Below are 14,204 nucleotides of genomic sequence, written 5' to 3' on the forward strand. Positions count from 1 at the left end.
GGTTTGGATGAAGCAACAAGGAATTGGGTAGATAATGGAGCTTGGGCTACTTGTAATCACGTTCTTCAAAGAGACCATGAGGATGTCATTCACTTATTGAATGAAATAACAGATTTTGATTATCATTGGTATTGGGATTCTTCACTGCAAGGTTGGAATCACTAATACCCCCCATACATCTATCAACCTAAAATTTCATACCAACCATTCGTGTAACACCCTCCCTGTAGCAATTCCGTACATTCTACTGTTTCGGTGACCGGTGTCGGTCTGAACAGCTAGAACATCTGGAAAAATATTTAAACTAAAGTGAGGAACCATAATTAACTAAAATATTAATAAAAAAATTTTAAAAATAAAATACAAACAAGTTAAATGAGTCGGTGCCCTAGCGATGGGTAACCCAGTGGGAAGTTACGGTCCTCGCAACTAAGAGCCCTAGACTCGGGAGAAAATTCATAAAGTAATTTTTGGGACTCCAGAAAAGAGTCATTGTGGGTTCTATGGCATTACAATTCCAAGAAAAGGCTTAGAAAAATTTTTCAATCGGTGTAGACAATTTAGGTCTATTAAGCCAAACGGAGGGCATTTTGATCATTTCGTCTTCAGAGATGATTTTTGGCCGACTTGTCCAGTTAAGTAAATAATTATTATGACACAAAATATGAATAAACATTAATGAAAATTAAATTAAAAAAGGGTAGAAAAGAAAAGAAAAGAAAATAAAACTCACATTTATGACATAATCATGATGTCATAAATGAATAAATTTAAAACCCTAACTAATGGGAATTTGCCAAGTCACTTAAAAGGGATAATTATCACTAATGGATACTAGAAAAATGAAAGAAAATTATGTTCTTCTTCTTCATAATTTCGGCAGCCCTCTCTCACACCTCTAAACCACCATTAAAGTCTTCTTTACTCTCTCTCTTCCATAACCCTAGTTCCATACCATAAAACCTCATTCTCCCTTTATGAAAAATTGTCCCTACACTAGAGCAAGCCTTGGATAGCAATTTGAAAAAGGAAAAAAGAAGTTTTGGAGACTTGAAAAAGTTAGCAAAAGAGGTTAGTATCCAACTCTTACTCTTTTTGCTTCAATTCATGTTAAATGACATGAATTGTGTAGGAATTGTAAGAAAATAAATCAAACATGTGTGTGGGTGTGCACCTTACAAATTTTGGCAGCTAGGGTTAGTTAGGGTTTGATGATTTTTCTTGATAGAAAAATGGTTATGAACAGCCTTTGGTAGTGGATGGGTGATTGAACATAGTTAAGTAAGTGAAATGCAAGAATTGTGCATGTATGAACATGAAAAAAAAATTGGACACTTGAATAACTTTAGGGTTTGCTCATGTGAGGGTTTATTAACCTTATAATGGTCAATTAGTGACCATTTGAATGTGTGTGAGGAGGAAATGAAGTGAGTTATGGCTTGGTATTTGAGTTTGGGTGAGCTGCCTTGGCTGACCTGCAGGACTAAGTGTGAGTCCAGCAGGTTTAGGCAGCTATAAATGGAGTTGTAGAGGTCCAATTGATGCAAAGCCAATTGGACATGAAACTAGACACATAATGGCACAACTTTGGTGAAGAAACCCTGCCCAAAAAACCAAACCAAGTTGACCTAAAAATTTCCCTAATCCGGGTGACTTGCATTCTGCCTAGGCAAAATGACCAAATGTTTACAACTCTTTGTAGAAAGGTCCAATTGACCTAAAATTTTACCAACAGAAATCTGAGACATAGACCTACAACTTTCATGAAGAACACAAATCCAAATTCTGATCATAACCTAGTCAAATTGCCAACCAAACTTAGGTTACCAAATCTGGCAGAACCAGCCCAGAATTTTGGATTCTGTCCAATCCGGCTAGTTATGTTTTTTAGGCCATAACTTGAGCTACAAAACTCCAAATAGAGTGATTCAGAAAGGAAATGTAACTAGACACAATAAGGAACAACTTTCATGAAGAAAATTTTGCCAAATTCCTACAGTACAAATGACCAATGGAATAGTAAATATAATACTTGAAATCTGAAAATTATGAATAACCAACACTAAGCTTTGAAATGGTATTGGCAACTAATACCAATAACTTTAGAATACAAAATGTAGTATGTTGAGGATATTAGAAACAATGTACCTATTGTCAATATAAAAGTCAACATTTTAGTTGACTAATGAAATGAATAGTAACACCTAAACTTAAATTTCAAGAATAGTAAAATGTAAAAGTGTAACATGCCCTAGTACACCTAGCAAGATTGGTTTGGATAGGTTGGCATGCCAATAGGGTATAATTAGCAGTACTACACATGGCATTATGCCATTCTGTGATTTTATAGCTTTTAACCATTCTGACATTGTGTTGATACTTGGCCTTATGCCTAATATTATTACAGTTTATTAGCTGTTTTGTTGCATACCGAGAGATAGATATGTGACCGATGGTGTGACGGCCCGAGGTACTTGATACCCAGTGCAAGTTTACCCGTTTATCTAGTCCAGTCATCCAGTATAGGTTACTTGGGCAACCAAAAATGAAAATTGATAAATTTAATGAAATAATGAATATAACTAGTACAAAACAAATAAGACTACAAATAACTATTGAAAAATTGTCTGCATAAGACATCAATATATTCACTACATATTTATTTTTTGTTATTTCTTTTTATTATATTATTGGCACCACTAAGCATTATTGTTTAGCGCGTTGCTTTTTGCCACGCGTAGGTTCTAGAGAGACCAATAGAGAGCCCAGTAGACCACAGACTGGGTGAGACCATCTGCAACTCTGCATAGTGTCCGTGTCACCTCATCGACTTCAGTGCATTGGTAGAACACTAGGTTTTATTTTGGTATTTTGTAATTAACTATTGCTTTCTCATGTGTAATTAAGACTCATGTAATGTATTTTAGTATTAATTTAAATAGTGAAAATTGTGTTTATAAAAAAAAAAGTGAATATTTATTTATGACTTGCATATGAATATCATATGAAATGAATGAATGAGAAATTGAATTGTTGTTGAAAAATATTGAGATTTTGTTGATAAATTGGAGTTTAGGAATGATTGAAAATTTTGGAAGTGTTTTTCACAGGTTCCGAAGAACTGTTTTCTCCATTTTTAACCGGTACTCTGCCGGATTTTCTATAAAATTTGTGGAACCTCAAATAAATCGATGTTTTCCATAAATGACTTAAATAAATTATAGTTCACCAAATTGTACTTCATAACTATGATAAAAATAAATAAGGAAGGATAAAAATGATTGAAATAAAATAGGGTGTTCTAGTACACTGTGTGTCATATCTTACTCGACTATACTGTAGACGGGTAAGGGGTATCACATTTAGTGGTATCAGAACACGGTTTAGGCATTTCTGGGTCTAGATCGAGTCCATACCATGCCTTGTATTTGTAAGAGTCGAGGTGACACTAATGCAAATCTGTTTGTCTTTGTTATTTTGAATAGGATATGGACCCCACATCTCAGAGGGCAGTTAAGGAGGAAGTGGAGAGTCATGCTCCACCTGCAGCAGCTGAGACTGGGGGTAGGGGAGAACCTGGTCCACCAGCTCCAGCAGTGCCTGCTCAACCTCCACAGGCCATGTTTCAGTAAATGGCGGAATTTTTTAGACAAATGGAAGGGGTAATGCCACCACCACCACCTCCACAGCAAAAAATCATATCTAGAAAGATTAAGAAAATTTGGAGCAGTGGACTTCTTTGGTAAGAGAGAAGATGATTTTGTTGCAGTCAAAAATTAGTTGAACAGAACAGGAAGGGTTCTAAAACAACTTCACTGCACTCCAGAGCAAAATCTAGAAGCTGTTGTATCTCTGTTGCAAGTTGATGCCTACCAATGGTGGGATACAGTGTCTAGTGAAGTGCAGTTAGAATTAATAACTTGGGACTTCTTCCTCTCCGAATTTAAGAAGAAGTATGTGGGTAGTGTATACCTAGAAGAGAGAAGAAGAGAGTTTATTAACCTGAGGCAGAGACAGCTGACAGTGGTTGAGTATGAAAAGGAATTTGTCAGACTAAGTCATTATGGAAAGGAGATAGTCCTAAATGAAGCTTGTCGCAAGGTGTTTTGCGGTCGCCTGGATGAACACTCACCGAAGTGGGAAAAGTGAGGAATCGCCACTTTAATTTTGAGGGAAATTAAAGAAAACCATTTGTGAAAGTAAGTTAAAATAAAACCACTTCAAAAACAGAGATTCTAGGTTCGGGATCCGTAAACGGGTGGGGAAGGTGTTAAGCACCCCACCTCGTCCCTTAACGAGGGTAAGCAGATTTAACTTCACGTTCTTCATAGTTAGGAGGGTTTGAATGGAAATGTTAATCCTTTTGACCGAAAGGAATATTTGATTTTTCACTAATCCGGATTACCCAGATACATAAGTAAATGAGACAACCTTAGTGAGTTGCTGTTGCGTATTAATTTTACTTCAGGGGGAATCATTTTACGTATTTGTTAAAATTTAATTTGGGAATCGGATAAGAACTCTCCTCCGAATCTCCTTTAAATATTTATATAAATTTTTTAGGTTGAGAATCGGATAAGAACTCTCCTCTGATCTCTTAAATATTTGTTAAAGTTTTTAAGTAAGAATCGGATAAGAACTCTCCTCCGATCTCTTTTATTAAAATTTTAGGCGAGAATCAGATAAGAACTCTCCTCCGATCTCCTTTTTAAATATTTATTAAAATTTTAAGTGAGAATTGGATAAGAACTCTCCTCCGATCTCTTTTAAATACTTGTTAAAATTTTAAAATTTTAGATTGAGAATCGGATAAAAACTCTCCTCCGATCTCTTTTATTTTAATAGGAATCGGATAAGGACTTTTCCAATCTCTCGAAACTTGATTACAGCTACCCATCACGAAATCCTAGAACTAAGGGTTCTGGCATTTAAAGATGCCGGGGCTCGAAATAAGGCTTCTTTTAACTCATTGGTACCTTGTAACTAGTCAGGGGATACCAAACCGAATTTTCCGACCTTCCTATGTGGTCGCCTTACCAGTACCTTTTGATACCCGATCTATCACATTTATCTATCTTAAGGTTCAGTTTTACTCTGCCTTGTGACGTCTTACTCAATTGTCTTTTGCATTATTCTAGTGATTCGGCCTTACTATTTTCCCGACTTATTGTTCAGACCTTTCATTATTTTAAAGAGACCCTTAAGATACAGTTACCTACATTTTATCTGACCACTTATATGATACTCGGGACTAGAAGACTTACGTTCAGCAATAACAAAGATTAACAAAAAGAATGGACTGGTCAACACGCAAGTAAACTTGAGAATGACCTTTTTCGTGTTCTTTAGCGCAATATAAACTTGGAGAAAATTATATATATATATAAAGAACAAAGGAAATACATAAAATAACAATGAGCACTTAATAAAAAAAAAAAAAGCAATATGAGCACTCACTTGTGGGGAGTCGGATCTATTGAACTAACTACAGGATCATAGAACGTAATGGGGGCCGCGGGCTGGTAACCTGAAGACTAAGGTTCGCCTTGAAATGAAGAATACCTTGCCAAAATGCAGACTGATCAAAATTATGAATGAAGTTGAGCTTGGACAACGGAGTAGAAATAAAGATAACAAAGACAATAAGTGAGAATGTCACAGGATAATGAACGAACTGAAAATGGAGAGTTTCAGTATTCAGAAATCCCTTTGCAAGAAAATACTTCAGAAAACTGGTTTCAAAAGTCTTTCTTACGAAAGCTCAAGGATAGCAGAGTAACGAGCTGAATTAAGTTTCAGAGTCCTTCCACTATCTTCACTGTTCTTTTTTCCATCCCCTGTACAGTTTTTCATGCAGATATTTATAGGAACCGGGTGCTTCCCCTAAAGGGTCAGGATCTATTTTGAGGGAGATGGAGGGTCAGGATTTCAAAGGACATGATCTGAGGCACAGGAATTAAAGAGAATTAGAACGGACGGCCGACATTCCCTTCAGAATATTTGTCATTTTCTTCTTCTAATCTGACGGTCCCAAATTCTCTTGTCCGGGGCAATCTGAGGGCTGGGAATAAAAGGCGCCGGTTTTGTCGTCTTCTTCTTTGATCCAAGGGCTCCGGACTCGTCCTTACAAATGAGATCAATGGTGGAGATTGAGATGTACAAAGATCGTGACATACTCGCGCTTGTCGATGTCTGCGGGCGATTCTGAGGCGTGCGATGGGGATCTCGTCTGCCACGCTTTAACTACCTCGGCTCTGATTATGACAACGGTTAGCGGAAGTTTGTCTTATTCTTTTTACTATCCGACCTCCTTTCTTTTTCGATCTTCCTAACACGCTCTTTTCCGATCTTTCATGCCAGTCTCCCTTCTACCGATCTTTACCACACCGGTCTTCCTTTTATCGGGTTCGGTCAAGTCAAAGCATTTATTTCCCTCAATTCTCGAGAGGTCCGCTTCGTTTTCTACTTGCAATAAATGCTCAAATTTTCCTATACATACCTTCAACCGGGAAGCCCTACCTCATTTGACTTTCTCTCCTATTCTCCTCATTTTTCCTGTTCTAGCTGCTCCGGTAACAATCCCGGACAAGATGACTGCTTTTAATCTTTTTCCGGTTGCCCTCTTTGTTCCTTGCCTGAAAATTTACGATCCCGGTGATCGCAAAATCATGATGACTTTATCTGATGACAGTGAGAGAACTGGACTAATTAACCGATCTGGATCGAGGACCTCAATCGTGCCGATCTCGAATCGTTCACCCGATATAATCGGTGAACTGATTTCGGGCGAGAAGACTGCTAATATCCCCCTCAACACCGGTGACTGCTCTTTGGCGTTCATCTGGCTCCTCTCCACACTGGGTGTTCCGACAGCGGCTCGGTTTCGAGCGGTAACTTTGATGACGACCTCTCTCATTCTCATGAGAGTCATAGTCCCCCCAGCCGGTCTCCTGGTCAAACACATCTTTTGACTCAGCCACGAGACTAGGCTTTGACATAGGCCTTTTAGATAGGATGTTCCACCAATCTCTAAAGATCGCCCTTATGATGTAATCAGACCTTTAATGTAATCCGATCTCCAGAGATCGCTTAAATGATTATTCTCCGATCTCTGGTGTGTTTATCCGATCTGGTTTCCAACTGAACAGCCCTTATCCGATCCACACTTCCAAACATTTGCCTTAATTAGCCGATCTCTAACTAGCCGGTCTCTCCTTATGGAATTTTGGAATATTCGTGAGACGTGTCAAAACAGCTAGCGAGTCCCGCTAACCGATGCACTACCTGGAACATCGTGAGCATTAAATGCTCAGACGAGTATAAATAGGGGTGGGGGTTAGCCAGTTGCTCCCTTATGTCATTTTCAGTCTCTCGCGAACAACTTCAAAATTCTCTCATTTCCTCAAGTTCTTCCGACACCGATCAGACTCCGGTAAGGGTTTTGATCCTTCTTTTAGTTTAAATTTCTTGTTTCCTTTGAAAATGAGTAGCGCCGAGGGTCAGAGAGTGGCAAGCCCCCCTTCCGTTCAGATCTCGTGGTCATCTGATGAAGTGGAGGTGGTCAGACCAATCGTGCGACCTGAACCTTCTAGGGTCCCTGTTCCAGCTTGAGGGCAAGCAATACCATCAAAGCCAGTACCTTCTTCAGGGAGGGAAAATCTTCCCATGGACGAGCTACCATCAGTTCTTCAAGAAACCGACCTACAATCATTTAGCCAAGAATACAACATTCATCCTAATTCATTCGAACTCATTCGGTGTCACGGCGATATCCCAGCCGATCACTTCTTCGAAGGGAACGACATGATTATAGTATACGATGAGCAATTAAAAGCTGGTCTACGGTTCCCTTTGGACGACTTCTTCAAGGAAGTTTTAAAATATCACCAAGTGTGCATCGCTCAAGTTCACCCGAACTCGTGGAGGATCTTAGTAGCCTTCCGAGGCCTATGCCGAGCTAAGGGACTCCGACACACAGCTAAGGTATTCGCCGAACTACATAGATTAACTCGTCGAAAGGACGACGAGTATTGGTTCTTCCAGGCGAAACCTCATTGTGGACTTTTTACCGACCTCCCTTCCTCCCTGAAGAATTGGAAGAGCCGCTTCTTTATCCTGAGGAGCAAAATTTCGAACAGCTTTGAGGGCTTCCCCCGCAGCTGGCTGCACCAAGGCCCCGTACTTCCGAAGCGCATCACCTTAAATAGAGAAGAAGGCTTGATGGTGATGGAGCTAAAGGGTCAGGCGGGTAGAGAGAAGTTTTCTTGTCTGGATGCAGTGACTGCCGAACTGCATCACTGGACAATGGAGTTGATCACGGGCGAAGATCGCGGGCTTCAGCTCTCTGACCTCGGCATCGGTATTTTCCTACATCTCAAATCTTTGGACCTTAGCAATCTCACTGACATCTTCTTTGTGCAGGTATGGCAAGCGACGAAACCTCCAAGGAGAGCCGGAAGCAAAAGAGAGAGGTCTCCCGGAAAGTGCGGGAGATGAAGCGATCCGAGCTGCTCCAGATGCCCAGCCATGAGCCCGGGGAAATACAAGGGGGCCCACCTCAACCTTCGGAGCAGCCGATCCCTGAGGTGGAAGTGATCCGATCTCCTCCTCGCCAAGAAGGGCCGCCTCCAGCTCCTCCAGTTGCTTTAAGTGCGGAGGGGGGGTCCTTCTGAACCTACCACACGAACCCTCTCCCGCGGTGCTCAAGTGCTAATCCATTCCTTGGAGAAGAACCGAACTGTTCGGGAGAATCCAGGTTTGGCTACAGTCCTGGGTGCTTCTATTTGCCTTCGGAAGGATCGGAATAGGCTGTCTCCGGACAACCTTGATGATATCCTGACACGATCCATAAGCCTGAACGTAGAGTGCTTGGTGAATCAGCACATCGTCCGGGAGAAGGCTCACCGCCTGGTTAAGGAGGTCGAGAAGATGGGTCATGAAGTGGCTTCCCTCCGATCCCAACTCTCATCTGCTCAGAACTACATATCTGAAATTGAGGGGCGGATAAAGTTCTATGAGGACAAGCTGGCCGAGCAAGCTCGTGTTCTAGCCGAGCGAGATCGTGTTCTTGAAGAGATTCAGGCGCTCCGGGCTGGTGAAGTTGCTCAGCTCACTGAGGAGCTCAAAGCGAAAGAGGAAGAGGCGGTGACAAGGGAGGCCAGCGCTTATGTGAATGCTCACAGGGATCTCCTGGCCGAGCTCAAGAATCGGTACCTCGAGGAGGAATTCTCTTGGATGGTAGATCTGGCTCCCCAAGACGAGGAGGAGGCTGAGGGTGAGAGAGGAAGTGAGCAAAATGTAGATCAGGCTGGGGGTGATCCTCCAGCCGAATGACTTGTATAAACTTCAATATGAAATGAAATTCTCTTTTGTTCAGTGAATGGATGTGATCGGAAAATCTCTAAATTATTTAAGCACTTGATTGTCTGAGCATATTAAAACAACTAAAGGTGATTATTAATCTAAGTGTAAGAGGTCGGAAAACACAATAAGCATGAGATCGGCAGGGAACCAACGCTAAATGGGATTTGATTAAAATTGGAAATTTGGCTTGAGCACTTAAGATCGGGATCGCCATTAAACTGGATTGGAACCTTAACTTGATTATTCCCAAACTTTTAAAATGAGAGATCGGCAATAAGACTGGTGACATAAAGACTAGTGTTGGTTCAATTACTTTTGACAAGAGAGATCGGGAATGTAATTGACTGATCAGGAGACTTGACTATTGGTTTGAGAGATCGGTGTGGCTTTAAATGGTGCGGGGACTTAGTGTTAAATCGATTCCTTTTGAGTGAGAGATCGGAAATGTGGTTTTCCGGCAAAGAGAGATAAAAAATGTAATTGGCTGGCAAAAGGAGACTTAGCGCTAGGGATCAGTTTCGAAATTTATTGATTCTGGGGATCGGCCAAAATATGGTGTCGACAGCTGCCCCTCTTTACATAATTCCTACTGGAGAAATTTCCGTGTAGGGATTATGTAAAGATTTAGACCCATATTTTGGGCGATTAGGTGTTCTAAAACCTGCTTAAGTTAGTGATCTAGGGATTGGTAACAGAAGTTAAAATGCTAGAAAATTAAAATCAACTCGGATCAAGGAACTAGAGGTTGATAACAGGAAATTTAAATGCTGAAAATTAAAATCAACTTAGATCAAGGAACCAGAGGTTGATTAACAGGAAATTTAAAATGCTGGAAAATTAAAAATCAACTTAGATCAAGGAACCAGAGGTTGATAACAGGAAATTTAAATGCTGAAAATTAAAATAAACTTAGATCAAGGAACCAAAGGTTGATTAACGGGAAATTTAAACGCAGGAAAATTAAAAATCAACTTAGATCAAGAACCAGAGGTTGATTAACGGGAAATTTAAAATGCTGAAATTAAAATCAACTTAGATCAAGGAACCAGAGGTTGATTGACTGGAAATTTAAATGCAGAAAAATTAAAATCAACTCGGATCAACGAACCAGAGGTTGATTGACTGGAAATTTAAATGCAGGAAAATTAAAATCAACTTAGATCAAGGAACCAGAGGTTGATTGACTGGAAATTTAAATCTGAAATTAAAATCAACTTTGATCAAGGAACTAGAGGTTGATTGACTGGAAATTTAAATGCAGGAAAATTAAAATCAACTTGGATCAAGGAACCAGAGGTTGATTGACTGGAAATTTAAATGCAGGAAAATTAAAATCAACTTAGATCAAGGAACTAGAGGTTGATCGACTGGAAATTCAAATGCAGGAAAATTAAAATCAACTTAGATTAAGAAACCAGAGGTTGATAACGCGAAATTTAAATGCTGAAATTAAAATCAAGTTAGATCAAGGAACCAGAGGTTGATTGACTGGAAATTTAAATGCAGAAAAATTAAAATCAACTTGGATCAAGGAACCAGAGGTTGATAACAGGAAATTTTTAAATGCTGAAAATTAAAATCAACTTAGATCAAGGAACCAGAGGTTGATTAACGGGAAATTTAAACGCTGGAAAATTAAAAATCAACTTAGATCAAGGAACCAGAGGTTGATTAACGGGAAATTTAAAATGCTGGAAAATTAAAAATCAACTTAGATCAAGGAACCAGAGGTTGATAATAGGAAATTTAAAATGCTGAAATTAAAATCAACTTAGATCAAGGAACCAGAGGTTGATTGACAAGAAATTTAAGATGCTGAAAATTAAAATCAACTTAGATCAAGGAACCAGAGGTTGATAACAGGAAATTTAAAATGCTGGAAAATTAAAATCAACTTACAAAGCAAGTCTAATCTCGACGCAAGGAGTTCCCCCCCGATGAAGTGTACTTAACAGGATCCCGAAGGCCAACAATTAATGGAGGACGAGTTACAAGACTTGACCTACGACCTCATTTCTTCGGATGCCCCTTTCTTGCTCTTGACTTTCTTCCTATTTTACGAAAAGCGCCCTTGCGGGTTTTCACTTTCCTTTCGCCCATTTGACTAGAAGCGCCCTCCCAGGTTTTCGCCTCTAGTTTTTTTTTTTTTAGGCCATTCCCTGCAAATCTCATAGCAAAGTACGTGAGGTTATCAATTTTCAAATCCTAATCTTATGGGAAAATTTTAAATGATTAATAGCGCATTAGATAAAGAGATTGAAGAAGGATAAAAGCAAAGTGAATAAAGTATAACTTTATTATGGTTTTAAGAAACAAAGGTACAGTTTTAAAGGAAAAAATGTACAGGGATAGATCTCACATATTCCTTATAGTTAGCTTTGAAGTCTCTTAACTGCCACTACTTCAAGTACTCTGAAGCCTCATGCTATTACGGTTTATTTCCATCCTCGGTTTCATACCCCATTTCTTATTTCTCCTTTTTTGGTTCTTGGGATGCCCTTTCGGGTTTTCACCCCTAGATTTTTCTTTTTTGTTTTTTTGTTTTTTTGGCTTGCTCTTTCAGGACGTCCTTTCGGGTTTTCATCCTTCACTCATTTTACAGAAAGCGCCCTTCGAGGGTTTTCACCTTCTTTCACACATTTTGCTAGGAGCGCCCTTTCGGGTTTTCACCCCTACCCCTTTTTTTTTCTTTATTAAAAAGCAAACGAGTGGGAACCATGTTTATCTCAAAAACACCAACAGTTGAACCCAAAAAATTTCATCACATGTTATCTGATTCTGTAGCAACATCTCTTCAGCACTCTAAAATAGAAAGCTAAAACCTAACAAAATAAATACTCTTCCTTAGCATAGCTCCACATTTGATTGATCAAGGGGCAACCACAATTCGCCCAGCCACTTGGTCAAGATCCCGTTGACCGCTTGAAGTTATTCTCCTTCCCCCCTTTGGGTCAATGTCAACAATATTCATATTCTGCAATTGCTGAAGGATGTGACGAGCAATAGCACCACTACTCTTGCAAAAATGGGGTGGACGACTTCCATTTCTCTTGCTCCCACCATAAATCCTTCGGAAGGCACCCACACCAAGGCCTCCCCTCAAGTAAATCTTCCTAGCCATGGAGGCAGCTCGAACATACCAGTCTGGGTCATAAGGTGCAAGCTCCTTGAGTCTACCAGTCTTCACAATATCAGTCCAGGGAAGTAACTCAATCTTGCCAGATCGCTTGAGGTGTGCAGCATAAGCCTTAACGAATTCGTGGGGAGAAACGTCCTTAACAGTCTTAGCGGTGAGATTGGAAATAAACCTTGATATGTAGTTCAATTTCCCCAAGAAACTGCATACCTCCCTTTCTGTTTTTGGGGATGGCATCTCTTGAATGGCTCGGACTTTGTCCGGATCAACTTCTATTCCCTTCTCGCTCACTATGAATCCCAACAATTTCCTAGATCTAGCTCCGAACATGCACTTAGCAGGGTTCAGTTTCAGCTGATATTTCCTGAGTTTCTCGAATACTTTCCTCATCACTTGCACATGGCTCTCCTCTCCCCGGGATTTGATGATCATATCATCCACGTACACCTCCACTTCCTTATGCATCATATCGTGGAATAATGTGACCATGGCGCGTTGGTAGGTGGCTCCAGCATTCTCTAACCCGAAAGGAATGACCCGATAGCAAAATACCCCCCATTGAGTGATAAAAGCAGTTTTCTCCTTGTCTCCCTCATCCATTGGGATTTGCTTATACCCTAATGCCCCATCTATACACGAACACCTGCCCAATCCCACAGCATTGTCTACTAACACATCAATGTGAGGGAGAGAGAAATCATCTTTTAAGCTCGCCTTATTAAGATCCCTGTAGTCAACGCACACCCTAACTCTCCCGTTCTTCTTCATTATCGGGACAACATTAGCTATCCATTGGGGATATTTGACTACTTTTAGGAACCCAGCATCATACTGTTTCTTGACCTCATCCCTAACTTTGAGCAGTGTGTCAGGATTCATTCTTCTCACCACGCTTTACGGATTGTCCCTAACTAGGGAATTTTGTGCGTCACTATCTGGGGGTCCAAACCAACCATATCATCGTAGCTCCATGAGAATACATCCAGGAATTCTCTGAGCAAACTGATCATATCTCCCAATTTTTCACTCTCCAAAACCTTAAGTTCCCTTTTCACTTCTTTCGTGCCTAAGTCTATGGTGCGCGTTTCGTCTCCACAAGGCACTAGGGAAGGTTCATCCCTTTCATCCCTTTATTCTGTAAGTTCCACCTCAGAATCACTTGAAGTAATGGTAGTTATGGGGATTTCAAAATTAACCAGAGGAATTTCTGAGTCTATTGAATTATTAGGTGTTAATTGATTAATGGTCCTGAATGAACGAAAATGGAATATATTATAAGGATGGAATTCAAAAGAAAGAAAAAAAAAAGAATTGGATATAAAATGCGCTATTAATTCATTAAGATTTATGACATAAGAAAAGGGTCCATTTACAATGTTACACTTGCCACCATGGACAAAATGATCAAGTGTAGATAACCAAAGATACTTTACTCGAAATTAAGTACAGGGATGTCCTCTGCTGTCCAGTTGTCCAACTCTTGCCCCTCAGCTATTGGCGAGACCAGAGCCTCATACAAGGAATCCAAGTGGATGACATCAATGGATGGTTTATCGAGTGATTCTTCAACCTCTGCCGGATTTTCGATGACCGGTTTAGTGAAGACCTCTGTGATCCTCGGGACTACTTTCATTCTCTCGATTTTCTAGTCAAATCTCTGATCCCGAAGTCTATTCCTCATCCAGAATCGTCCATCCATGAGGGC

General features: G+C 40.1%; 1 protein-coding gene across 1 annotated transcript; it reads right to left on the minus strand.

Annotated features, from left to right (window-relative positions):
• Nucleotides 1-12,070: 12,070 nt before the first annotated feature.
• LOC131180104 (40S ribosomal protein S19-3-like) lies at nt 12,071-12,658 on the minus strand (the record flags this gene model as incomplete). The annotated part of the gene is made up of 1 exon (XM_058147717.1): nt 12,071-12,658. A coding segment is annotated over one exon (426 nt), but the record flags the coding sequence as incomplete, so codon positions are not given.
• Between the last annotated feature and the right edge of the window lie 1,546 nt (nt 12,659-14,204).

The sequence above is a fragment of the Hevea brasiliensis genome, chromosome 5 (assembly GCF_030052815.1).
Source record: "Hevea brasiliensis isolate MT/VB/25A 57/8 chromosome 5, ASM3005281v1, whole genome shotgun sequence".
NCBI lineage: Eukaryota > Viridiplantae > Streptophyta > Magnoliopsida > Malpighiales > Euphorbiaceae > Hevea > Hevea brasiliensis.